At 36.8% G+C, this 24,633-nt stretch overlaps 3 protein-coding genes across 3 annotated transcripts in view; 2 read left to right on the top strand and 1 right to left on the bottom strand.

Moving 5' to 3' along the window:
• LOC120415634 (cytochrome P450 4c3-like) overlaps positions 1 to 2,456 on the bottom strand; it is a 55,563-nt gene extending 53,107 nt beyond the window's left edge. Inside the window, exon 1 of the mRNA XM_052706123.1 lies at positions 2,332 to 2,456. Coding sequence (XP_052562083.1) covers positions 2,332 to 2,374 — 43 coding nt within the window. The 5' untranslated portion in view covers positions 2,375 to 2,456. The remainder of the gene's footprint in view (positions 1 to 2,331) is intronic.
• A 136-nt stretch (positions 2,457 to 2,592) lies between these two features.
• Positions 2,593 to 4,372, top strand: LOC128092389 (uncharacterized). Its single transcript, XM_052706125.1, has 2 exons — positions 2,593 to 3,150; positions 3,313 to 4,372. The coding sequence occupies exon 2, from the start codon at positions 3,636 to 3,638 to the stop codon at positions 4,008 to 4,010; it is 375 nt and encodes a 124-aa protein (XP_052562085.1). The 5' UTR covers positions 2,593 to 3,150; positions 3,313 to 3,635; the 3' UTR covers positions 4,011 to 4,372.
• Positions 4,373 to 12,016: 7,644 nt separating this feature from the next.
• LOC120415621 (pituitary homeobox homolog Ptx1) overlaps positions 12,017 to 24,633 on the top strand; it is a 60,190-nt gene continuing 47,573 nt past the window's right edge. The window contains 1 exon segment of the mRNA XM_039577218.2: positions 12,017 to 13,092. The gene's annotated coding sequence lies outside the window, so the exon portion shown is untranslated.

Raw genomic sequence — 24,633 nt, 5'->3', positions numbered from 1 at the left:
TTAATTATTTAATTATTTAATTATTTAATTATTAGTTGGTTTCATAAAGTCAAACTAAGAAGTGACGAACTGCAACTTTTTTTACGTTTTGTAGTGTGTGTGAGATTCACACTCGTTTGTTTAACGGCAGTCTATGTCAAACCATCAAAGTTTTATTGTAGCTTAAAAGTTAAATATCATAAGGTAAATCTGAAATACTATTTCTTTTTGCCCAACTTTATTGCAGTGATTAATGCACTCCAACCGAAACAGTTCCTTTCTAAACCAGTAATCTCGCCAAGGGGCCACTCACATATAAATTACCACCACCCAGAAGTTCGTTTGCTTCCGTTCAAACTACCGAAACCAAAACAAACAAATAAAAATCTTCTCCTTTTACCGCTTTGCAACGTTTTGGGAAACCACGGGCGTGACACTTTTATTTATGTTTGGACTCATGTGACAATAATAGGCACGTTTTGAGCAAATATAGTGCCCAAAATAGGACCCCTCTGGAAGCGCCAGTCAACAAAGCAAAACAAAGGCCCTTTTGTCAGTTTCTCTATGACAGATTTGCACTGTCACTGTGCGCGCTCGCGCGCCTTTCTGTCCGGAGATGTGTGTTTTGTTTACAATATTTCGGCAAAACGTCAGTCTATCGCGAGGGGTGCGAGAGGGTCGTCGGGGCATAATTTATCATCACTGTGTCGGGAAAGTTATGGACTCATCTCACTTTTTTTGTTGGTTAGGTTTCCGTTTTTCTTTTGTGGGCTCACTGCCCGCAGAAAATTAGTCGGAAGGTAGCCTCCGAACCTCGGCGAAAAAGGCGGATAGAGGCGTTTGCCGAGCCATAAATTATGTGGGGAAGAATTGACAGCATTTTATAATTTGTTTACATTTATTACGGTTATTTTTGTTGGTGTTGCAGGGGTTTGTAAGTTACGTAAGAAGCGATTATTGTGATATTCAAGTAGAAAATGTTTCCAATTGATTCTCAAAATTTGTTTTTTTTACAAATTTAACTAACTTCATTTGACAGATATGTTACAACAAATTTTGTCATATCAGTGTTTTGATTTCATGTTTGATAAATTATCTTTTGTGTACATATTCAAAATTTAAGGATAGCGAAAAAAGTGCGACTTCAAACAAACGTCAATCAGTCACGCTGCGTGATGCCAGTTCGCAACATTTGGCTGAAAAAAAAAAACAGATTTCACATTTCATCACCGTCAAAGTTTGCTACCTTTTTTAGTCATCATCATCATCAATTCAATGACAGTATCCTTTTCGCTACCTCTTGCGTAAATTTTACCCATATGGAGGTTGTCAGTCATTCATTCATCGTTTGGAAATGATTTGTCATGTTTGCTACTGGGTTGTGGGGTTTTTTTGTTTGATTGATTATGCCTTCAATGTTCATAAATGGATAGAAAATTATCAGCGATATTATTAGAAGATTTTTTGTTGGTTTTTTGCCTATTTTTTAAATCTACTTTTTAGCAAATTCTTTTTTGAATTGGCATTGTTTACAATTTGCGTTTAGGACCTTTTGAAAGCTAACCCGAAAATTGTGTATAAATCCATACTAGCAAATTGACTTTGTTTTGCTTAAGTTGTTTATCATGCAATTGATAGCTGGTTTCAAAGGTCTGGCCACCCGATGTCAAGCCAACATATTTCGCAGGGACTGTGACAGCTCTTTGTTTTCATCACAAAATCACCACGGCTGTGGCAACACTCTGAAGAGGATTTATTCATTTTCGAGTTAAATCATTGCCTTTATTGGGAGTCGGGTTTGAGAAAGAGAGTAATCCTAATATTGGACATTAGGACGGTTTTTGTGGGCAAATGGATGGCCACATCGGTCCAAATGTCAAAAAGGTAAATTTTAAGATCGGGTTACTAGATGATTATGGTTATTGCGTATTTCTTGTTTCTGACAGCTCCGTAGTAACAGTTCAATGGGGCGAATCTGCGTTTGTAAACAAGCAGTCTATCCCCCTCTTACTTGACGTGAACTGTCACTTGAGCAAAAGGGATAGACTGCTTGTTTACAAACGCAGATTCGCCCTATTGAACTATCACTACGGAGCTAACGGTTCGATTGTAATCAACAAATTCGCTGTGTAAGTGGTATTTCTGCCATGTAAACAAACCTCAATTTACCAACCATTTGAACTAAGACCAGATGTGTCGCCACAATCATGGAACCTGTAAGATCCCACTTCAAAAGAGAGTTCAAAACAGGCCACTCCAGCCGCCAGTGGCCATTCTTTAAACAGCACTCGAGAAAAGGTAAGTACAGTCCTCTCATACGGTAACTTTCCACGTTACGGAGCTATTGTTTACCTTTTTTTAACGTTCCTCTTGCCTTGGCAACCCGGGAGCGCATCCTCCGGGGGGAACCATTCCCTTCCAATTTATAGACCGCTCCTTCACCAAGTCATACATTCTAATTCCGGCCACACATCCTCTTGGGTCTGCTACGGAGTAGGATCCCCTCCCTGGCCATCTCGAGACAGATTCATCTTGATGTCGTCGTCCCTCGCTCGGAACCTTTGCGGTTTACGGCCTAATTGAAAGTTACGATTATGGGGATACTTGTGTCCCACGTGGCGGCCACGTCCGTCCACGTGGCACCACTTCGAGTTTGAGGTTATGGTCGCTCGTAAAATAATAAAAACGGCGAAACTGGCTCGTTTCGGATTTACCGTGTAAGCAAATGTCCACCGTCTCGTCGTAAAAACGGATCCAAGTTGGCGACCGCAGGTGTCGAGAGTTCAGAACTTCTGAGAGAGAGAGCGAGCGATTCTAAAATCACGTGGAGCGGATTTCGATGTGTGTGCGTGTTGGTGAGAGAAGGAGAGAGAAACAAGCAGAAGAGCGCTAATGACGCCATGTTATTGTCGATTCTCTCTGCGCCGAGAGGAGTAGGCGTGGCCGTTCGACGATGTGGCCTGCTTGGCGTGTACACTGTCAAATTTGGTTGCTCGTGGAGTTGGTCCTGTGACACGGTTAGTCGGGTTTGCTCAGTTTGCCGCTCGAGAATGCCGGGGCTCCGCCCCGAGCGCACACATTGAAAGGTCGGGAGAATCTTCGCAAGCTGTCACTCTCACTCTCGGGTCAATATTTAAAATTTACACCGCATTCGAGACGAAGTTCATAAGGGTTCGTTCAAAAATTACGTCCATGATTAGGGGGATGGGGGGGGGTCTGGGGTTTGTGACAGCCCATGTTAAAGGTATAGGAAAAGTGCGTGACAGGGGGGAGGGGGGGGGGGGCCTGAAATCCCGAAAATCTCTGGACGTAATATTTGAACAAACCCTAAAGCATATAAAAATAATAAACTGCCGGCGCGCTTCTTAACGATTTTTTGCTCGTCGTTTTCTTGGTCCTTTCCTCATCGACCCCGGGGAAGAGAAGTGCTCTTAACGTTGACAAATAGGTGTGGTTATGAGTCCCCTTCCTCCCTCGGAATTCCGCAAGTTGACAGTTCCCCCGGTCGTTATTCCCGCTTTTATTGTTTTAGAGTGTACTTTTACACAATTGAAAGCTTAGCGCAGTTGATCAAGCACGCATCTGTCAACTCTGCGCGACTGTTTCACTCACACTTGGCCACTGTTTCGCCGAGGTTTGTTTTACGATTTCACCGCATGTTTGCAAATTTTTACGGCTCGACCGGAACCGTCTTCCCTCTTCAGGACCACTTTCCGGCGCACTCGGTCCTCCAAACCGCCGTCCAAAACATCTTCCAGGTGCACCACCGCACGGTTCCGTCTGACGTCGACGACACTCGACTGATGACTACCTTTCCTTCTGGTGCACGAGCGGACGACCATCGACCCAAGCCCAGATTCCGGACGACGGCGCGGACGGGGTCGTCCGCGGACGCAAAAAAAAGAACCGTGTCTCCATTACTACTACTTTTTCGAAGGGCGACGACGACGATCGAACTGCCAACCGGCCCGGTGGAGAGTGAGACGGAGAAGGGGACTTACGGAAATCCCGTCGAAATCCCCGGGATCTAAAGTCGGCGTCAGCGTCGCCGGGCCAGAAGACGATATAATCTCCCGGCATGGGCATGGGGTGTCCGTAAGCTCATAATTACGGGGAGACGACGACGAGACCACGATGACCACGCTGACGGAAAAGGAGGACCAGACCTGCAGTCTGGACCCGGGCGGTTTGTCATCGTTTTTATTTTATTGTACCCCGGCCGGCTTGACATCGGAGAGGAAAAATGATAATCATGCACCAGATGGAACTAATGTTGCAGCGAGACGTTGACGTTTTGAGGGGGGAGGTGGGACGGCATCCTAGTAGACCTTGGCCTGATTCGGTTTGGGTTCGAGCGGATTTGGAACAGTAGGTCAGTTCGGTTGGATTAGGTTTGAAGACGGTTCGCTGAACCCCACGAAAAGATCCAACCCTAAAACGTAAACAAACCGCTCACAGCTGTCAAAATCAAGAGCGAGCAAAACCTTTCCAGTGCAGCGAAGCGGTGACCGCTACATCCGCGAACTGACGTTCGCTATCACCAGGTCCAAGTATGGCAACAACCTGATTGATTTATGGGCCTTCCGCCGCGACACATCACAGACTCGCAGCCTGCTTCGAATGACGGATGGCCGCGTAGCGGCACTCGTTTGAAGTTTTTTTTCGTCGCCGCCATTTTTTCGTTTAGCGTGCGATTAGAACTTGCAAGCCCCCATCAACAATCAATCGGTTTATTGAGCATTTGTGATTTAAACGCAATGATAGGGATTTATGGCGGACGGGGCAACACCTCTCGCGCTTTCGCTTTTTTTTGGTGGTGATCAAAGGACGCGTTTGTTTTGGGGGGTTTTTGGTGTGATAAGATTATGATTGGACATTTTTTGTTAATAAAAGAGTTTTCTGGCCTATTACCGACGATGGAGGTACCTCGACATTTCATTCTAGCGAACTTTTCTCAACGACAAATGTGAGGTGAAACACGATGGGAGATATCTCTCTCGAACTCTCAAAACAACATCAATGAGGTAACGATAGTTTAACAGATCTTTTGGGTTATGAAACGTTGCACTACTCAGCAAAAAATCCGATGTTAAAATCGCATGCAAAAGCATGCACATTGCCTTTGTGAGCAAAACCGTACATGCTTTTTGTGTACACGTATTTTCATACGTTTATTCATAACAAAGGGGATGTTCATGCGATTTTACACCAAAAATTACTTTGTTTAGATCGGAATCGCTAATTCGAATGAAACTCATTTCGCATTCACTTATTGTTACTAGAGAACCTGGAGTTAAATAAGCTCCAGGTTCTCTAATTGTTACGACTGATAAGCTCAAATGGAATTGCAAAATTAGTGAGTATTAATTTTTAAAAGTTTTAGTGTTTCTCTCTTGGTTTCTCTCCTTCAAAAAGATTTTATTTTGTTTTTGTTTGGAACTTTTTAAACATTCTCTTGAGCAATAAATAATGAAGTGTTGAAGTTTTTTTTTACTTGGGCAATAAATAATGAAGCGGTGAAATTTTTTTTTCGTTTTTTCAGGTTTTTAATTTTTGATTCGCTATTTTGGAAGCACCTTTAAGAATAAAGCGTAATTTACAAAAGTTATTTGTGTTGTGACGAAAGCAAGAAATCTATCGAGCTAAGAAATTGATTTAATAGGAACGAAAGCTGTTTTCCCAAAAACTTTGATTAAGTGTCAAAGTGTATAATTTGAATACAATAGGTAAAATATTTTAAAATTTTAGGTAAAATAAACTTTATGAAATGTATTCTAATTGGTTAAAAGTCGCTTGTCCAAGTATTTTCAATCATATTTTTTTGCCTTTTGAATTTTCGGGCAACTTTAAGAGGCAAAAACGAAAAAGAAATGTGTTGGCCTTTAATTATATAATACACAGCTAAAAATGTAGTAATCCAGCTGCGTGTAAAAGGCCTGGGTGTAAAATAGATGTTGCATTATTTTATGCAATTTTAGGTGATTTTAGACCCTGAAATATGTAGCCAATCAGTATAGGGGGATGGCGTCGCTATTTTTAGACCACATTTTCCACTTTTTCTCATCGAAACCGACTACTTTATCGACTTCATTTTGCTGGGCGAGATAGGACGCCGTCTATTTTTAGACGATGACTCAGCACTTTTACACTCTTGCGCTTAAAAAACCAGGTGGCAGCACGATGTAACGCCACGTCCCTATGGGAAACCTACTTGACCGAAATGTCAAGCTCATATATGCGTTTATCCTTACAGCTTTCCATCGGTCTGATGGCCGAGTGGGCTAAGGCGCCAGTCCTTACTGTTGGTGCTGGGTTTGAATCCCGTCGGTTGAAACTTTTTGTTGTGTTTGCAAAAAATGTACATGCAATGTGTAATATTAAGTGTTTATTTTGACGAAGGTGATGTGCATGCTTTTGCATGCGATTTTACCATCGGATTGTTTGCTGTGTAATTATGAACTCCTCGCACATCCAATCGCATCAAACAGCTATTGAAAAAAAAATCGAGATGTTATTGATGGAAGAACAGAAAATCCTCTTTTTACGTCGAAACATAACCTTCTTTATAAGTCAATTTCGCTAAAACCAAAAACATCTCTAGAGTTTTTTTAAAGGTCCTATAAGCTAATGTGTTTCATATGTTTATAAAACCTTTAAAAAAACTCTAGATTTTTACAAAACTCAAAACGCGATTTGTAGATCTGCACAAAAATTACAAATTTCACTTAAAAAGAAAAAAAATGTAACGAATAGGTTCCGAAACACACGATTCTAATCTAATCTAATCTAACCCTAGCGCAGCCAGTCTTTCGAGGGCATCCTGGAGAATGCCTTAGGTTGATTGACGCCTAGCATCTTCTTGTCATTATCAACATTTGCAGTGCCCCAATGCAATAAATTGCTTTGAAACATCACAAACGTTAAAGCGGCCAGGCCAACTGCGTAAAGTTTACCGCAAAGATGATTCGTTGAATTGGATTGAGTTTGAGCACGAATGTTCAAACAACAATACAATTCTGAATCTACAGGGGAGGAAGAAACGTGGGGATCCCCCGCTCACGTTCCTGTTTTGTATAGGCAATAAATCGTTGGAAGCCACCATGCTAAGAAGTTTTGGTGCTCCGGGACCCTCGGTGATGGGACATTGTATTTCCACAAATGCCCGGGACACTATTTGCCATGGTTATAGCGCCACAACTCGCTCTCTGTTGAAGAAAAGATAAATATTTTATTATAAAGAAAAAACAGATTTACGGGAATGTTAGTAATTTAAGTTAAAATTAGAGTTATCAAATTAATCAAAGTTAAAGTGTTAGACTAAAAACTGTTAAACAAAAAGTATAACACAAATTAAAAATCTATCCTCGAAGGAAAAAAAAAAAAAAAAAAAAAAATAAATAAAGAAAAAAAATTAGATTTACCTTATGCTGCGTACACAAACATTGTGTAAAACGAACGAGCCTACCTTAAAATACTTATGCCTCACTAGCCTGACGTTTCCCATCGCAAAACCCCACCACAGCAAGCTAGATTGAGAGCACGCTCTCTGTGTACAGAAACAGCACACCATCATACAGTCTCAGCCCGTCCGTCCGAGGCGCCACCAGGATGTGCACCAACACCAAGTAACGCAGCCGACACACAGCACTGCACCGACGCCGGCTCTCCCGAACACAAACACAGCAGTTGAGAGCAGCTGCGACTTCCACCTCTCGTCACTACACTCAACCCACAATCCCCCCTCCTCACCACTCGCCAAGCACATCGGCCAGCTGTGCGCAACGGGAGCTTTTGAAGCCTCGCTCTCCCCAAAAGCTCTTCTCAGCACGCACACCCTAACACGTTCAACAGTTGATGTGCTTCAAAACGTTCGTCACCACACCAACACACAGCCGGCGTCTGCTGTGTTGCACAGCAAACTTCAACATCAACTCGCCACAGCAGCAGCCTATTGAGAACCATCCGCTCGCTATTATTCACTCGTTTTCAGCCCACTTTTTCATTTTGCAGCCCACTTATTCCAACACTTCTATTTGCCTTCAATTCTTCCAAATTCAATTCTTGTGCCACCCTAAAATGTGTGCTTTGCACTGTCTGTACGCACACAACCATGGGCGCACAAGCTCCTTCCAGCCCTGGCGCACACCAATACATGCGAAATGCTATGCTAACTGCTTTTGATTCCAGCGAAGTCGTAGCAGGAACCAAAACAAAAACACTCCTAAAATGCACTAAAATGACGGAATTATGTTGAAACTCCATCTTTCCCGAATGGACTCGAAACTCCTTCGACGATTGTAACACTTTTTGACCCGAAACGCGGTTTAAAACAACGAAAAAAATCGAAAAGAATCGAGCGCGATTTCCAGCAAGACTGCGTCCGGTCAGTGTTGCCAGACTCCCCCGAATAGGTTCCGAAACACACGATTATAAACAATTTCTGATCACTTTTTTTCACAATAATATAACAAAAAAAAACACAATTAGAAAATGCCAAAGTACAGTTTTGAATTTTTAAAAATATGAATTTAATAACAAATCTTTGAGAATGATTTTTTTATCACTATGTATTTACCAAGAAAATTCAGTCTTGTTTGAACATAAAAAACAAACATTTTTATTGATCACATTTTGTTCTAGATGAGATTTTTTTTCCTACAAGAAATTGCTAACAAAAATATTATTAATTAAAACTATACATTTTCCAGTAAAATTTTAAGTTTTTTGCGAAATGAATATATAAAATAAATATATAATAAAAATAAATGGTTAAGGCAATTGCACATTTTAAAATTTTGTTCTTCCGTCTTCAAAAAACGCCCAAAAAATAATCTCTGAAAAAAAAATCTATGGAAATACTTGAACAATTGATTGTGAACTATTTAAAATACATTGTTCAATCTTTATTTTGTGTATTTTTGATTAAATATGGCAGTTTTAGATTATTTGCCATCTTAAAATTCTTGGATCACAGATCGGAAAAAGACACAAAACATTTGGAAAAATATTTTTTTTAGATGATTCACCGATATTTTGCAAATTTTCGGTAGTGTTTTCGGTAATGATGATTAAAACATTTTGTAATAATTGTTAGTTCAAAAAGTTGAAGGTTGGGCTTGAAATTTGATTTTCTTGGAATGTATGAATATTGGCAAATACCTTGACCCAAATAATTACACACGTACTTTATTTAGCCTAGTTGGCGTTGCTCTTAAACTGAAAATTTGAAGAAAAAAAGCGAAAAACTTTGTTTTAAATCATAATATTACCACCGTTCCTATCAATTTAAGCTCTTTTAGACAAATTAATGGCTATCAGTAGGGCTTCAGAGGAAAAAACATAGTTGACCGAGACTTGACAAAATCTAGCATTAAATTTGAAATTGTTTTATGAATCTTTTAATTGCCGTTGTTGTTTTTTCGATAACTATAATTTGGTATTTTTTGATTAGGAAAATTTGACAATCCGAATCTTGGGTTCCTTTTTATGAGGAATTTGGTGTCTTCGGCAAAGTTGTAATTTTTGATCAGGATTTTTCATTAAAATATGGTACACGGAAATTTTGTCTTTTGGTATGTTTTCGGGGACTAAAATAGACATTTTTGCAATTCCGTCGTGAAACTACTTACTTTTCCTGTCATTCTTGAACGACGAAATAGCCTACTTTTCTGTACCAAAAATAACAGAATCGAATAGCAACACTTTTCAAAATAAATGCTGAAAAGTTCTACTTTTCAGCACTGAAATGGGTGCTGAAAAGTTAAACTTTTCAGCACTTGTTTCGAAAAGTAACACTTTTCAACATTTTTTTGATTTAAACGATTTATTGACAAAATACATGAAAATTTGACTTAAAATTTCACTCAATGGGTGTTTTTCGGAATTGCAAAAAATGTTGTATGGAACTCGTTGCAAAACTTGATTTTTTCAGCACTCTCCGTATTTATCCAACTCGGTAAACCTCGTTGGATAAATGTACGACTCGTGCTGAAAAAATCCACTTTTTGCAACTTGTTGCATAAACTACTATTTTGCATTATAGTATAGGATGGTGCAAAATGTAGTACCAAAGATATTTTTTTTTTTTTTTATTAAAAAATGCAGCATTTAAAAAATATGCATTTTGGGCTTTTCTCACCTAGTATTTAACTGTACAACATTTAAAGTTTTTGTCACAACTATACGGGTGTATAAAGCAATTTCCACTATAATCCACCTATTTTTGAAAATAGTTTCATCGACCTAACTTCAGTTCAAAACGAACTAAATCTAAAATGTAATGAATTAATTAGAGGTGGGCAAAACCGCTCTTCTTAAGGAGCCGCTCATTTTCCTTCACTCATTAAAAAGTGCCGCTCTTTTGCTCTTTTTCAAAATTTCGATGTAAAGGCTATTTTTACGAATGGTGAGATTTTTGAAGTTTTTTTTTATTTGGACGAGAAAATGCGCTTGAGAACAATAAGTCTTTGCGGTCTCTATGTCAAGATTGCAACTTGAATCTAAACGTTCAAAAAATTAAATGGCATCCAAACCTAAATCAAGAATTTTGGGGAAAAAATGCAACTAATTTTACGAAATTGCGTTTATTTCTGCCATTTTTATCCAAAGTATTTGAAAAAAAAACACCGTTGGACAATTTTGTAATTCGTTAATTCATTGAAATATTTAAAATTGCATTTTCAATTCTTAAAAAAATATTTATACTAGACACAAGTTTAAAATCATTCCATTTTGTAACGGTTCTTTCAACAGACCGGGGTTTCAAAAAGAACCGTGGCTCTTTTTTGTGAGCCATGATTCGTTCGCTCTTTTTTGGTGAACCGGATCTTTGAGCGGTTCTCTCTTTTTTGCCCACCTCTAGAATTAATGATTTCAAAACCCATTGCACACCATGACAGTTATTTTGCAATTATTAACTTTCTGTATAAAAATAACCCCTTTGCTATTGCTAACAAAATTCAACTGATATTGTAATTTTAAAAATATTTTAAGCGATCTCAGGCATGGTTAAAAATGGTCATCATCGCAGGAAAAATATTTTTTTAATCCATTGCAGTTAATTTTGTTTTGAAATTTGAATGTTTTTTTTTTAAATTTATTGTTTTTGTTCTCAATAATTTTTAAATGAGGGAGCTTTATAAACTTAGAAATATAATTGCAACGGAATAAATTAGTTTGATTATCATGATTTCCTGCAAATCACTCATTTGAATTTGTAAACTTAATTTGTTAAATTTTAACATATTTTTCAACATAAAAAAATGTGAATAGCATGAAAAATACCGATTTCGGTCAAATATACGTGATATTCGGTAGTAGTGTTCAATTGAGTTGATTCTACAACCATTTTCACAGATGATTAACCGATTTAAACTATTCCTTGTAAAGTTATAGAAACTGTCATTAATCAACGCTTATTAATTTTGGTGAAGATAATCATTAATCCGGATCAGATACAGAGCACAAAAGAGTGTTGGACAGACTTTTTTTAACTGATTGACAGCTAGATTGAAGCTTCACCTTAACAATCTAGTAAAAATATCTTTTTGTGCACTTTTTATCAATTCATGCAGATTTTAATTGGCATCCATTGAAGCTAACTCCTGATTTCACAGTTCACAGTCCACAACCAGCAAAAACCTGTTGAATTCCAAAAATCAAACACCGCGCGTCGTTCACCAAACAGCTTCAGTCCAAACTGCAAAATCACTCACCTTCACCATCATCGCCGCCGCTCAATTTTGTGTGTAAAACTTCTTCTTTGCCAAGTGCTACGGAGTGTTTACACAATGCCTCTCCCGCGCGAGCGAGCTCTTTCTTCAAACACGGTACGCGAGAGAGCCAGAGCTCCGCTAACGGTAGTGTGCGTGCGCAGAGAGGGAAGGAACGATAACGGTACACGCGAGAGGGACGGCCCAGCGAGGGGGACGTCAAACGCGGAGAGAGATGATGAATGCACTACCCGGAGCAAACACTATGGGGGATCTTCCTAGGCCTTAAATCGGGGTTGTTGACGGAATCTGGTGTTGTTGGCCGGAAGCTAAAGTTCCGACGGCTCTTGTGAACGGAGTGGTCGCCCTAACCTCTCGCACACACACACACACCGAGTGCGGAATCGCAGTAGGCGCAGCGATAAGAGGAACGGCGAGAGAAGAGGGTGCGCAAGCGGGACAGCACTCGGCAGAGTCGGGGTGGTGCCGTCCCGTTCTGGCGCCCGGGCCAGCTGTCGCTGCACAGAGCAAAACAACACCAGCGGGGCCTTCCACTGACAAGTCGGAGCTCTCGAGCTGGCACTTGGCTACGGAACGGCTTTCGGTGTCGGTGTACAAGCGCTTTTGCTGCTCTTCTCCTTAAGAACACTAAATCCCTTGCTCGGAATCCCGGAATCGGCGCGACGCGACGCGGCCAGCCTAAGACCCCTCCGGGCAAATAATAATAAGTTTTTAGGAGAATTAACTTTTCGGTATTAAGGATTTAGCGCAATAAAGTTTGATGAAGAGCAGTCAACGGTAGACGCGTCCGGGATCGTGGCGGACGGTCAGCGGGAACGTGGCCGGAAGAGAGAAACTAACGGCGTGAGTGTGTGACTGTGAGCTTCACGGCACTAAATCCCGGATTTTCGGGTGTGGAAACCAAAACGGAAGCAGCAGCAGTCGCGCGCGCGGTCAAGAAAGTGAGAACGCAACGCGCCGGGCCACACCGTGAACCGGGCTTAAGTGATTAAGAATTTTTCAAAACATCGCTAGAGCAACTTTGTTTCGACTGCTTGTTTTAATTTCTGCCTCTGGTGTGAAGAAGTGAAGAACGACGAGTGATGTTTGTTTTGCGGTTCTTAGATGAGGTGGATTAAAGAAAGGCGAAACCGTTATTAACACTTGAAAGAAGGCTAGGATTTGAGTTTTGAGGTGTGATTAGTGACCGGAAGTGTGTGTGTTACAAGGAGGAGTGTGTTGTGACAAGTGGTGTGACACTGCGAAATCTCTCTTCGGTTGGTTTATTAGCGGTGATTTCGGTGGAGAAAAGTTGCCTGTATTAAAAATTAAGGTGAAGAACGGTGTTACAGATTGAGCGCTGTTTGCGGTTTTGTCCAAGCTGGTTGGACGATACTTTGAGGTGAGCATGGATGACATCAAAAATCCGAATCTTCTTACAAATTTGGACCCCTTAATATTTAATGTCAGATTCCCTCCACATCGAATTTTGGATTGCCATTGCAGCAATATAAATAACTAAATACGATTCAGTAATCATCACTTTTTCTAAAATTCGACAAAGAAACAAAATCATTGCTTAAAAATCAGTAAACAGTAAACCTGTCAAACTGAAATGTCACTTAGCAAATCAACTTTTAAATGTGTTCTGTTTGATTTTGATCTTGATTTTGATTTTGATTAGCGATCTTAAGCAACAAAGGTAATAAACATATGAAAAACAAATGCCTCGATGTTAACAAGTTTTTTTGTTTTGCAAGTTTGGCATAAAATGACGTAAAAATTAAATCATGATAACTGAAAAACTAGTTACGATTGCTGAATCTTCAGCAGGTGAGAATGTTACTTTTTTTTTACCAAAAAAAAAAACTGATATTTCTTATGCTGAAATTTATGTTGTTTTGACAACCGTTTACTTAAATTTCAGTCAATCATTTGTCAAAATTACAAATATCAATGAAAAAATTCAGTAAAATCTAAGCTGCCTAACAATTTAACTGCTAACAAACCAAAGATTGCCGGCTTAAATCCACGAGAAAGCAAAAAAAAAAAAAAAATTGGGCGCAACCAAGAAGGTATTTTGGGTTCTGAAAGGATTTAAATTGCCATCTGCGTACTTCCTTTAATGCTAATTGTTGGATTGAAAATGCATTTGAAGAGCTATGCTGAACGCTTTATTATCTAACGTGTTTGGTAGTCCTTCAACAATTTAGTTCTAATTTTCTTATAAGCTATCAATTCTTTTAGGGTTATTTTTTTAAATGTGTTGAATCAAAATTTTATTTCATAATTTGACATAATTTGGAACGGAATTATTCGGTGTATTTGAAAGGATCTTAAAGCTCAAAAATTGCAAATTTCACGGAGACCATAATTTTAAATCACCAAGTTTCACGGAAATTTCGCGGAACGTGAAAAATGTTAAAATAACTCTGAAAAACTTTTGTTTAAATCACAGAAAGTACTTTTTATGTTTCACTATATATTATTCTTCAATAAACTGTACAAATCTTCACTGAATTTGAATTTCCAAAACAATTATATTTTGAAACAAAATGTAGGGCATGCATAACGTCATGATTCGAATTCCCGGACGCTTCGAAACCTGGACACCTCATCTTGTTTTATCAATTATTTGGATATAAATTCGCATTATGAATGTCAAAACTGTGTTATTTGATGAATTCCAACATCAACTTTCATTTAAAGTTTGTTTGTTGAAGTTAATGTCAAAACAATAAAAAATAAATAAATTATAAGATTACCAAAAATGCGAAACATTTCGCATGAAATATTTCATAGGCGGCCGAAGCACCAGGATGGCAAAGCAGAATTTGATGGTTTTGATTTCCTTAAATTCTAGCAAATTTTTATATAAAATATCGATTGTTTTGAAGTTAATAGCTTATTTGAGATCTAAAGAATGCCATTCACTAACATTTCAGTCCAAATTTGTGCGACTCATTAGAAAAAATGAGTGTCCGGAATTCGAAGCACAACAAGTCATTTTACCTTTCAAATTCTGATGAAAAATTGTTAGAAAAGACATATTTTGCATGCATTCTCTTAAAACTGACTGTTAATACTACATCCTGATGATATTTCTACATTTCCAACTTATTACATGATTTTTTGTCAGCTATAACGAAAATGATATGCTACTAAGTGTCCGGATTTCGAATCATGACGTTATTCTCATTTATTGAACTGCCTTTTTTAATATTCGACTAATAAAGCTAAAATAGTTCCGCTGATATGCATTTGTTTTATCTTTTACAATTTATTGATTTTCATATCAAAGAAAAATGTAACAATCTCGGCCAGCTAAAATGAGTAAAATAATTTGAATTGATATTTTCCCTTACTAAAAATATTTTTTTCTTTAATCAGTTACAAAATCTTCAAAATTTTATTTAAAATCAGAACAGAAAACAAAAAAAGGTGATATTTTTCAACTTCTGCAGGAAGCATACACCCAAATAATCAAATATCGTGAATCGGGCTCAGAAAAACAATCAATTTAATTAAAACAAAAATCTGTGCAATCTTTCAAATATTTATCACAATAATCTTGTTCAGTCAATTTTAACAAGTTTTGGGTGAAAACGCCAACATTTGTAAAATTAAAACTTTTTGGAATGAGAATAACTGGAATCAAATGATTGATGTTATCTTGTGATGATGATTTCGAGAATGTTTTTTACTCTGAGTGATTTCTGTTAACATGATTTAAGTATTTGCAACATTCACTTCTCAGTAAATGTTGTCACAATGTTATGTTAATGTATGTTTTAAATGGTTCATATCACGCTTTCAATTGACAACTAATAAAATTTATTTAAAAAGTGTTTATAGATGAAATATTTATTTAACATGTTGTTGTGTTTTCAAATGCATTTTACACTAGTTCACTTGTTTTGCAATCATTATTCAAAAATCTTTAGAATTTTTGAATGTATAGTCCCGCAAAAAGTTTTTTTTCGCTAAAAATGTTAAGATTTGACTACAACAAACATTTTTAGCGAAAAAAAACTTTTTGCGGTATTGTCCATTCAAAAATTCTAAAGATTTTTGAATAAACCCAAACTTGTTAAATTTTTTAAAACGCAGGGGAATGCATTTAAAATTGATTTCAGCTGATTGCAGTTGAATTTCCATAGAATTTTCGAGGTTTTTTAGAAAAAAATTGGTTTTTGAATTTTTCGGTCTCGAAAATTGAAACTTAAACTTTTGAAAAGGTCCTATAAACAAATTTTCATATTTTGCTTTTGAGTGATTATAATCACACCTGACACAAGTCAGTTTCAAAAACACCCAAAAACAAAGAATAAAACTGTTGTTCATAGGACTATTGAAAATAAACCCCCGATTTTAAACTATACATGTTTTTTCTCGGGTTCAACTTATCTTGAGAGTTTTTAACAAATTTAAAAAAAGTTCATATTATTTACTTTAACCCTCTACAACCCAACCCCGCCTTTAGACGGGCTTCGATTTAAAAAATCGCCAAAAATCCATTTCTCAACCAATTTTTGATCTTGAAAAAGCATTGGAAAGAAGAACTTTGAAAATTTTAGAAAATTTATGGGTTGGAGGTTTTACTTGTTTTATGGGACTTTGCCAATGTTTTTAAAAATGTAATTTTTTTAGGGGTGAACTTTGGCTGTGTTTTTTTCTAACATTTTCTTTATTTTAAGTAAATAGAAGTATGCAGTAATTTTTCTAGTGTCCCAAACTATGCTTCTACGCATTTTTTTTACAACTTAAATGATAATGGTGCCTGCTATAAAAGCAGAAAATGTGAAAAACAAGCAAAAAATGGATGAAGTGACTGTAAAAACATGAAAAAATTAGATAGGCAAAATGTAATGATAGGAGGCGGTAGAATAGGCCTAAAACTACCAAAAACAAACATAAACTAAACAAGATAAATGCAAATTAAAATATTAAAAATGAAACAAGAAAAACATAAAACAAAAGAAGTAAAGTTTTTCGTAGAACAAAAGTTGCTCAAAATGACCTCCTAAACACGGGAAAAATAAAAAAAATCGGAAAAAAAATTTGGGCAGTACAGGGTTAAGGACATTGCAAAAAATGCAGTTTCTCGTCCCGTTCACCTTAAAAATTTCCCAAAAAAAATCACCTCAATGCAAAAAAACATATTTGCTTTAGATTTTCATTGAAACCATCGAAAATCGAACAGCATTTTCGGACTCTTTAGTCAATGGTAACAAAGTTTATAAATCTAGTTTTAAAATATATTTTTTTAAAGTTTTGTTCAGCCACGCCGTGCGAATATCATGGTCATTCAGATGAACAATTTAAAGCATTTTTGAAGTTGATTGATGAATCAAAAAAACGGCTTGGTTTCTAAATTGGGTTTATCAATTAAAGCTCATTGATTTAGTCAATACTAATGTTTGCATAAGAGTCCTTTATACATATTTATTTTAGACATATTTAAGTTATTAATGCAATTTTATTCTTAATTTAATAGATAATAACAAGGTAAACACATCCGGTAACTGTTTGCTGTCAAATCTGTAAAACAAATGTTTTTCAGTATCGTCAGCTTTTTTTTAATGTTAATGTTTTAAAAATCGACTACATTGTTTTTAAAATCGGAAAATTACATCGTAAGGTTACCAAATGTGCAAACAGTATTTCATGACAATTCGTGTAATAATTTCAACTTAAATTATATGACATATTCAAAATTTTCAAAAAATCATATTTTGTTAGTCGCCCAGCCATCAAATGTCACAAAACTAGCCACTTTCACCTGCCCTTGCACCATTCATTTTGGGTCGCATTACACCGGTGCATTTTACGAGGCTGCCACGTGTGTCCAAGTCAAGGTTTGCCCCCTTACCCGGCTGAAGGGGGTGGGGGGAAGGGTTCTTATCATCGGGTGTGTGCATTCTGGCGCCAGTCTAGTTTGGCTTCTTTCTATTTATATGGAACCAAGTTGAAGGCTGCAACTGCATCTAGAGTTGTAAATCGTTTTGAGTTTTTTTTTTGGAAACAGAGTTTTATTTTTGGGTTTCTTAACATTATTTTTTTCATTTTCATTTTTTCAGTTTTAAAGCTTAACACCTCAATTCGAACTAAAAATTAGTCAACCATTTATCACGCTAATCTTGCCAATGTCACGTTGTTTTGACAATAAAACCATTGACCGTTGATCACCAAGCTTATCGATTAGGTATTTCGCGAGAATTGCCTAAAAGTCTAACAGGTTTTGCCAATTTATACAGCAATTCGATAACAATTCCCAAAGTCGCACGATACGAATAAGGGTCCGCTGACTTAAAACTGTCTAAATTTCATAATTTTGGTAAAAACGTGCTCTCTTTAATGACAATTACGATTTAATTGAAATATTTTCGACAGTAAATCATTTTCTAATTACTCCGGTAATTGTTTCAACACCAAAATCAAGTCATCAAGTCGTTTTTTGAGCGATAACACCTCACCTCAATCAATAATAATTACACCGCTCGCGCTTTTTTTCTTGTTTTGTTTACATTTGACTCGGTCCACCTGTCAACCGCCAACATGCCGCCGGCGGCGTCGCCGGCCAAAGCCTTGCGATAAATCCACCTCAATCTGGAATTAGCTTTTGATCGAGCGCGTCGGGGCGCTAGGGCGCCGCCACCGGCGGCTGCAATTGCAGCTGTCAAAAATGTTGACGTTTGAGAGCGACGGTGCAGGTGGCCTAAGGCAGTGATGCCAGTTTTAATTATTGTTTAATTTTTTGGGAAATTTCATGAAATTTGATAACTTTTAAAAAATTAATGCGTTTTTGAGCTAAGGGTTTGACCTGGTCGCCGGAGGCGACTCAAATATTTGAAGGCATTTTCGTGGTCTGGCTCTTCTCAAATAGAAAAAAAAGTCCAACTTATCCAAGTGTAAATATTGTCACCTGGCACGGCACTACCGTTTTCTTTCCTGGTCGTCGCCACCGTCGGGTTTTTCGAGAACAGATTTTGAGGAAGAAAAGAAAGAGTGTTGCGAGACTGTAATTTGGGTCTAATGAGTTGAGCTGGAGATAACACTTGAGGATTGTTGAGTACAGTGTTGGCATCATGACTTTTTTCCGTTTGTTTACATTTTGTCGAGATTGTATAGTGAAGATTTGTTTGAGTTGAGATAGAGCAAGATTTGAGAAGAGATTTTTGTGGCTTTGTTGGGATTTAGCTGAAGCAAATGCATTGTTCGCGGCTTATCTTAGGTTACGCAAACGTTGAGTGAAAAATTTCTTATTCTTTTTTCAGTTGACATTTGACATATTTTTCATTTCTACATTCAGCCTGTTTGAGTCACAATTCAGATCAAAACAAATATTAAGCTTTTCTGGCAACCCTGCCAAGAGACGAATGGCGAAATAATTTGACAGTCTTTGAAAACACCACAACTGCTTCCCATTTGAAACATTTTTCATAACCTATAAATTTTCAAGCCTTTATCGATGAAGAGCTCGTTTTCCCCAATTCAAAACTGAGAAAAAAAATAGCTTATTGTTTGCGTTCTTCATCAGACAATCATTATTTATCTCCACTCTAGGGTAGCCATATAAAAAAACCAAAAAAAAAAAGAAAACGTAAAAATTAAGCACATGTGATAAAGAATACTTCTTTTGTTGATATTGTTCTTAGGTAGAAATACTTTTGTATTCTTTTGAGTTTTTATTGATTTGTTCTACACTTTAAAATTGTTTTAAAATCAACTTGTAAGAAAACTCTATTACTTTCAACCTTGACCAAAAAATCGCAAATTCCTCAAAAAGATCTTAAAAACACTACTAGCTGAATCGATCCAACTTTTTGGCACATTTTATCAAAACAGACGTCCCTCGAAAAAAGCAGAAAAAACTCCCTCGTCGCTGCCAGACAATAAATACATGTCCCCCATCTTTTTCGCAATAGGGTCTGCCACCGGAGTTTTTTTTTTGCGTGTGCTGATGCCTTAATATTATATCAAAATGAATGCCAGCCACCCACACCAGCAAAAAACTGGCCCCTCTTTTATGTTTTGTTGATATGCTGTTCAGCCCGGGAGCATGTTGACAGCTCCCATACAAACTGAGCGTACCTCTTTTTGTGGGCCCAGTGGGCCTAAGATGGCGGCCTTCGATATTATCTAGCCAAACTTTTGAAAATGGCGAATTGTTTAAATAAATATAGTTTTTTCCTTGTATCAGTTTAAAACGACAAAATAAGTAGTCTGGAATCATTTTCTTAAAAGACTTGTTTAGAGATACGCCACGATCAAATATTATTCTAGAACAGTTGAAGTGAGCGTGCCGCGAATGCCGTCACGAAAAAAACGTTTCCCATGCAAATTTTGAGTGGCGTATTTAATGGTCGGACTCCGACGAGGCCCACAGGCCTTCTGTTGGTGAATACGCGCAACTCACGAAATCTGTCATCTTAGGGTCCGGCTGATGCTGTTACTAGCTAAAGAAAAAAAAACACAACAAAAAAAAATGAGAAGGGAAAAAACCTCTTCAAACAAGTTCTATCTCACTCCCTCTCACACACTCGAAAAAGAAAGAAATATTTGTGTGCGAAAACATAATTTTAATACCCTTTTAGTGCTGCCATCTTGCTTTGTTTTTTTGGCATCCATGTTTGGCGCGAGCAGTGTTGCCAAATTCAATGACGCGAAAATTTTAGGTCACATTTTTTAATTAAACCAAAAAAATTGAGGTAACATAAAATGCTCAATTTTATGACTTAATTTTCACAAGTTTCGACAAAACAATCACGTTTGACACGTTTCAAAATTGTTTATTGACTGCCCCACCACTGGTTGACAGGTCGGTTTTTTGGCAAAGAAAAAACATTGTTATTACTTTTTACTTGTTAAATCGACTGTCAACAAAGTTAAAAAAAAGAAAGCGCATCATCTCAGGCTAGCAAGTCATCAACACTGTGCAAACGACAATTTGATGGGTTGAAAATAGGGAGGAACGAAAAAAAAAACTCGGTCAGGGTCGTAAAATTGCACGATGGACGTGGCGTTCAATTTTTTTAAGGGGAAAAGTCGTTGAAGTTAACCCTTAAATCTAGATTAAATTTTCAAAACAACCTATCCCTCATGGGTTTCCTATGCAGATAGGACCTTTTGAAAATTTAATCGAGAAATGTTCAAGAAATAAATTTGATTGCATTTTGAATGAGAAAAGGTTTTAGATATTGTAAAAAATCAGAAAATTAAAAAATCAATAACAATGTCCTATTCAAAAAAGTTGTGTATTCGTCATGACATAAATATAATAATATAAAAAAATGTTGAACCCATGTTTGAAAAGTTTAGCTTGAGTCAGTTTCTTGATTGCTTCGAAAATAAAATTGTTTGTTTTATGTGTTTAATGTTCGTTTGGAACAAATAATAGGTATCAATTAATTGTATATCAACAAATGTTTCAATTTTCCCCCTTTTGACGGTAAGATTATAAATTGAGTTCTGAATACAATAAATAAGACTTTATGGAAGCATATCGACTCGAAAAATTGAAAAAAATAAAAGTTTTTGAGGAGATAAATAACGTTGAAAATCTGGCAACACTGTTAAAAGCTTACGATACTTTGGGTAAAGTAATATCAAAATGTCGTGAATTTTTATTAAAATGACTCCTTTAATCGAAATATAGTTCATATAGGTTAGGTAATTGACATCTTATTTATATTTAATGAGTGATAAACTTTGAATATCTGGCAACCCTGTTATCATTGATGCAGACTGCGAATAACAAAAATGTATATTGTTATGACATAATCTAGAAAAATAAAAATTCAAATCAAAAAAATATGATGATTTTAAAAATCCAGAAAAAAGTATTTTAAAAATTAAAGTTCAATTTGGTTTGAAGGGAAATAAAAAAAAATGAAAAGGTCAATTCCCGTCTGCACGAATCAAACTGGTTGCAAGAAAACAAATCAGGAAAGTCTTAAATAAAATTCGGAATTACTCGAACGCGTGCTTGTTGGTTTCCCCAAAAGCCACAAGCCGCCGCAGTCTTCAGCACTAGGCAAGCAAAAACAAGAAAAAAAACACCATCAAATCACTAGGATTAACTATAATTAAAAATAAAACTGAAAGTATCAGCGAGAGCCAGCAACCGTCCACCACGCACGCCGTCGCCGTCCCAAGTCAAAAGATTTAAATAAATTAAAATGGAAATGCCAGAGGTTCTTCTTCCCAATTTTTCCCTCCCCGGAATAGGTCAGAGCAAAGAAGGAAAACCAGCCAGAGATATTACGTATGTTTTGTCCCGAAGCTGAAAAACGGTGAGGAAAAGGCGGAAAATGTTAATCCCTGATGCGCGTTCCGTTTTTGGGGTTCGGAAAATTATTGCGGTTGAACTGCTTGAGGAAAAAAGCGATCGGTTCTTCCGGCCGGTGAACCTCCGGACGGCGCGTGAATTATGGACAAAACGACGGTCGCGCGGGATGTGACACTCGCGGAGGCTCGCGTGGCAGTGAAAAATGCCCGTTTTAGATTAGTGGAAGGTGGAATTTGACTCACAAAAATACTAAATTACAAAGAAAAGTTTAAAAAAATGTAAGAAATTACCGATTTTATCAAATTTATTTCGAAGTTAAAGAAAATGATTAATAATTCCACACATTTTTTTTAAATATTTTGGCAGTGCTGCCAGATTTACAAAATTTTCCTAAAGTGTTAATAACTATAAAGTTGCCTGTTCAATTTTATTTTTAACTCTTTGAAAAGATTCATTCAAAACCAATCGAACATTTTTTTTAAAGTGACATTCAAATTCACGGTATTTGGAAGCTTCAAAAATACTGAACTGCAGAGTAAATTTTCAAAACAACCTATGAGTCATGGATTTCCTATGCAGATAGGACCTTTTGAAAATTTATTCTAGGTTTTTAAAGTGTTTTACAGTGTTTCCAGGTCTTCTCTATTTGTTGGCTAAAAAGTCAATAAATTGCAACTTTAGTTTTGTCTAAAAATACATTTTCACCAGAATAATCGATTTTTAGACTAGAAATGGTTTAAAAAATCCAATTAAGCGGTGAAATCTCTTTCCAGGGTTGCCAGATTTCTTAACTGTATAAATCGTTCTAAAAAGTCATTAAATATTTTACCAATAACGGAATGTTAAAAAAGAGACATTTTTATCAATATTTACAAATTTTAGTCTAGAAAACATAGATAATTCCACTCAAGTATTGATGGCTCTGTGCAGGGTTGCCATTTCTTCAAACTTTAAAAAAAAATTCTAGAAATTACCTGTTTTCTATCAAATTACCTGTTAAAATTCGTCCAATCACCAATTCAACTAAGCCCAAAAAATTTGCATTTGGACTTTGAAAAGATTGAACAAATTTAATTAAGTTGTGTTAGATTTTTACAGGGTTGCCAGATCTCTAAGCTGTATAAATCAACTGAAAATCAATTTTAAAGCCCAACACACATTGAATTATTAGTTACTTATTCAATAAAACCTCACAAAATCTTGACTAGAAATGTCAATAAATTTCACTTGTGTTGTGATGACTCTTTGCGGTGTTGCCAGATTCTTAAACTTTAGAAGGTATCCAAAATACATTATTCATTCATATCATCTTTTAACAGCAATGTCATATTAAATTAAATATCAAGCAATGCTTAGAAAGGCACGTCTAGAAGCCATTTGTATCAATAATTCTGGCTAAGAATAGTTCGAGAAAATTCCCGTTTAGTACAGGGTTGCCATAAATTTCAATATTTTTTAAAAAGTCATTTTTATTACCTACAGATAAAGTTGGGGAAGAAAATTGCATCAAAATTTACGACATTTGAATGAAAGTTTAAAAACCCGTTCAACGATGTGATATCTTTTTACAGGGTTCCCAGATCATCATAATTTTTAAGTAACATATTCATTTATTTGTTTTTTTTGGGAAACGCAGTTCAAAAATACAGTCCATGAAGACATTTGTATGAAGCGTAAGGTTTTTAAACAAGGCACGTTTGAAAAATCTTCTTAAGAAGTGATGTATCTTTACAGGGTGGCCAGATTTTCAATTCTATAAAGTCATATAGAAAAAAATATTCGTGTACTCAGAGATACTAAGAAGTACAGCTTTGCGAAGACATTTTCTTTCAAATTTAAGAATCCTGTTTTCCTTTCTTCTAAGTACTTTTAGCTTGAGACAGGGTTGCAAGTTTTGCCTTTTTATCGGTTTTAAAGGATTATCAAATATCTTCTAGAAAAAATATTGACTGCAAAAACATCTCACCATAAAAACCAAAACTTATATTTCTCGCACTCACTAAAACAATACAAACGAAAATCTAAGTTCACAAGCAATTTCCATTTCAATTTCCTCCATTTTCTCTACTCCAAAAACAAGTCACTCAAATAATCTTAAACAAGACATTTCCCCCATCCTCAAACTACCTTTCAACCTCTCCCCTCTCTCTCTGAGTAACACCAGTGCGCACTCTCTCTGCGAAAGAGAAAACTTGTGTCGCTACAAAACGAGGGAGAAACCCCCTCATTCCACCCAAGTTTCCACCCCCTTGCCACTTTTCTTGAACCCATTCTTGACAATCAATGGCGACGTCACCCCATCTTCTTCTTCAGCTTCTTTTTGGTCGTCGCGGTAATGGAGAAGAAAAATCATTGCAAACAGATGAACACACAGAGGGAGTGCTTTTTCTCCCCGCACCCCTCCATTTTACTCCCTCTTTTTTGAAGAGAGGGGGGAGTTTGAAGAAAATGAAAATGGATTTTCCGCGTCGCGTGGCCTAAGGAATCGATTTTCTGGAGGGTTGTTTTTTCTGGGTGTTGTTTTATTCTAATCTGGCGACGATTGAAATGTGTTTTTTTGTGTTTAGAGATTTTTTTTAAGGTTGGAAACACGTTTTGGCTTTTATTAGAATTTGAAATTTGAATTTAATTTGATTAAATTTTGTTTGTCGA

Source organism: Culex pipiens, chromosome 1, assembly GCF_016801865.2.
Source record: "Culex pipiens pallens isolate TS chromosome 1, TS_CPP_V2, whole genome shotgun sequence".
Lineage (NCBI taxonomy): Eukaryota > Metazoa > Arthropoda > Insecta > Diptera > Culicidae > Culex > Culex pipiens.
This window is presented reverse-complemented; position numbering and strand designations above follow the sequence as displayed.

Excerpts from the sequence above, each read along its gene's own strand:
- LOC128092389 (XM_052706125.1), top strand. The coding sequence starts at position 3,636 with ATGTTTGCAAATTTTTACGGCTCGACCGGAACCGTCTTCCCTCTTCAG.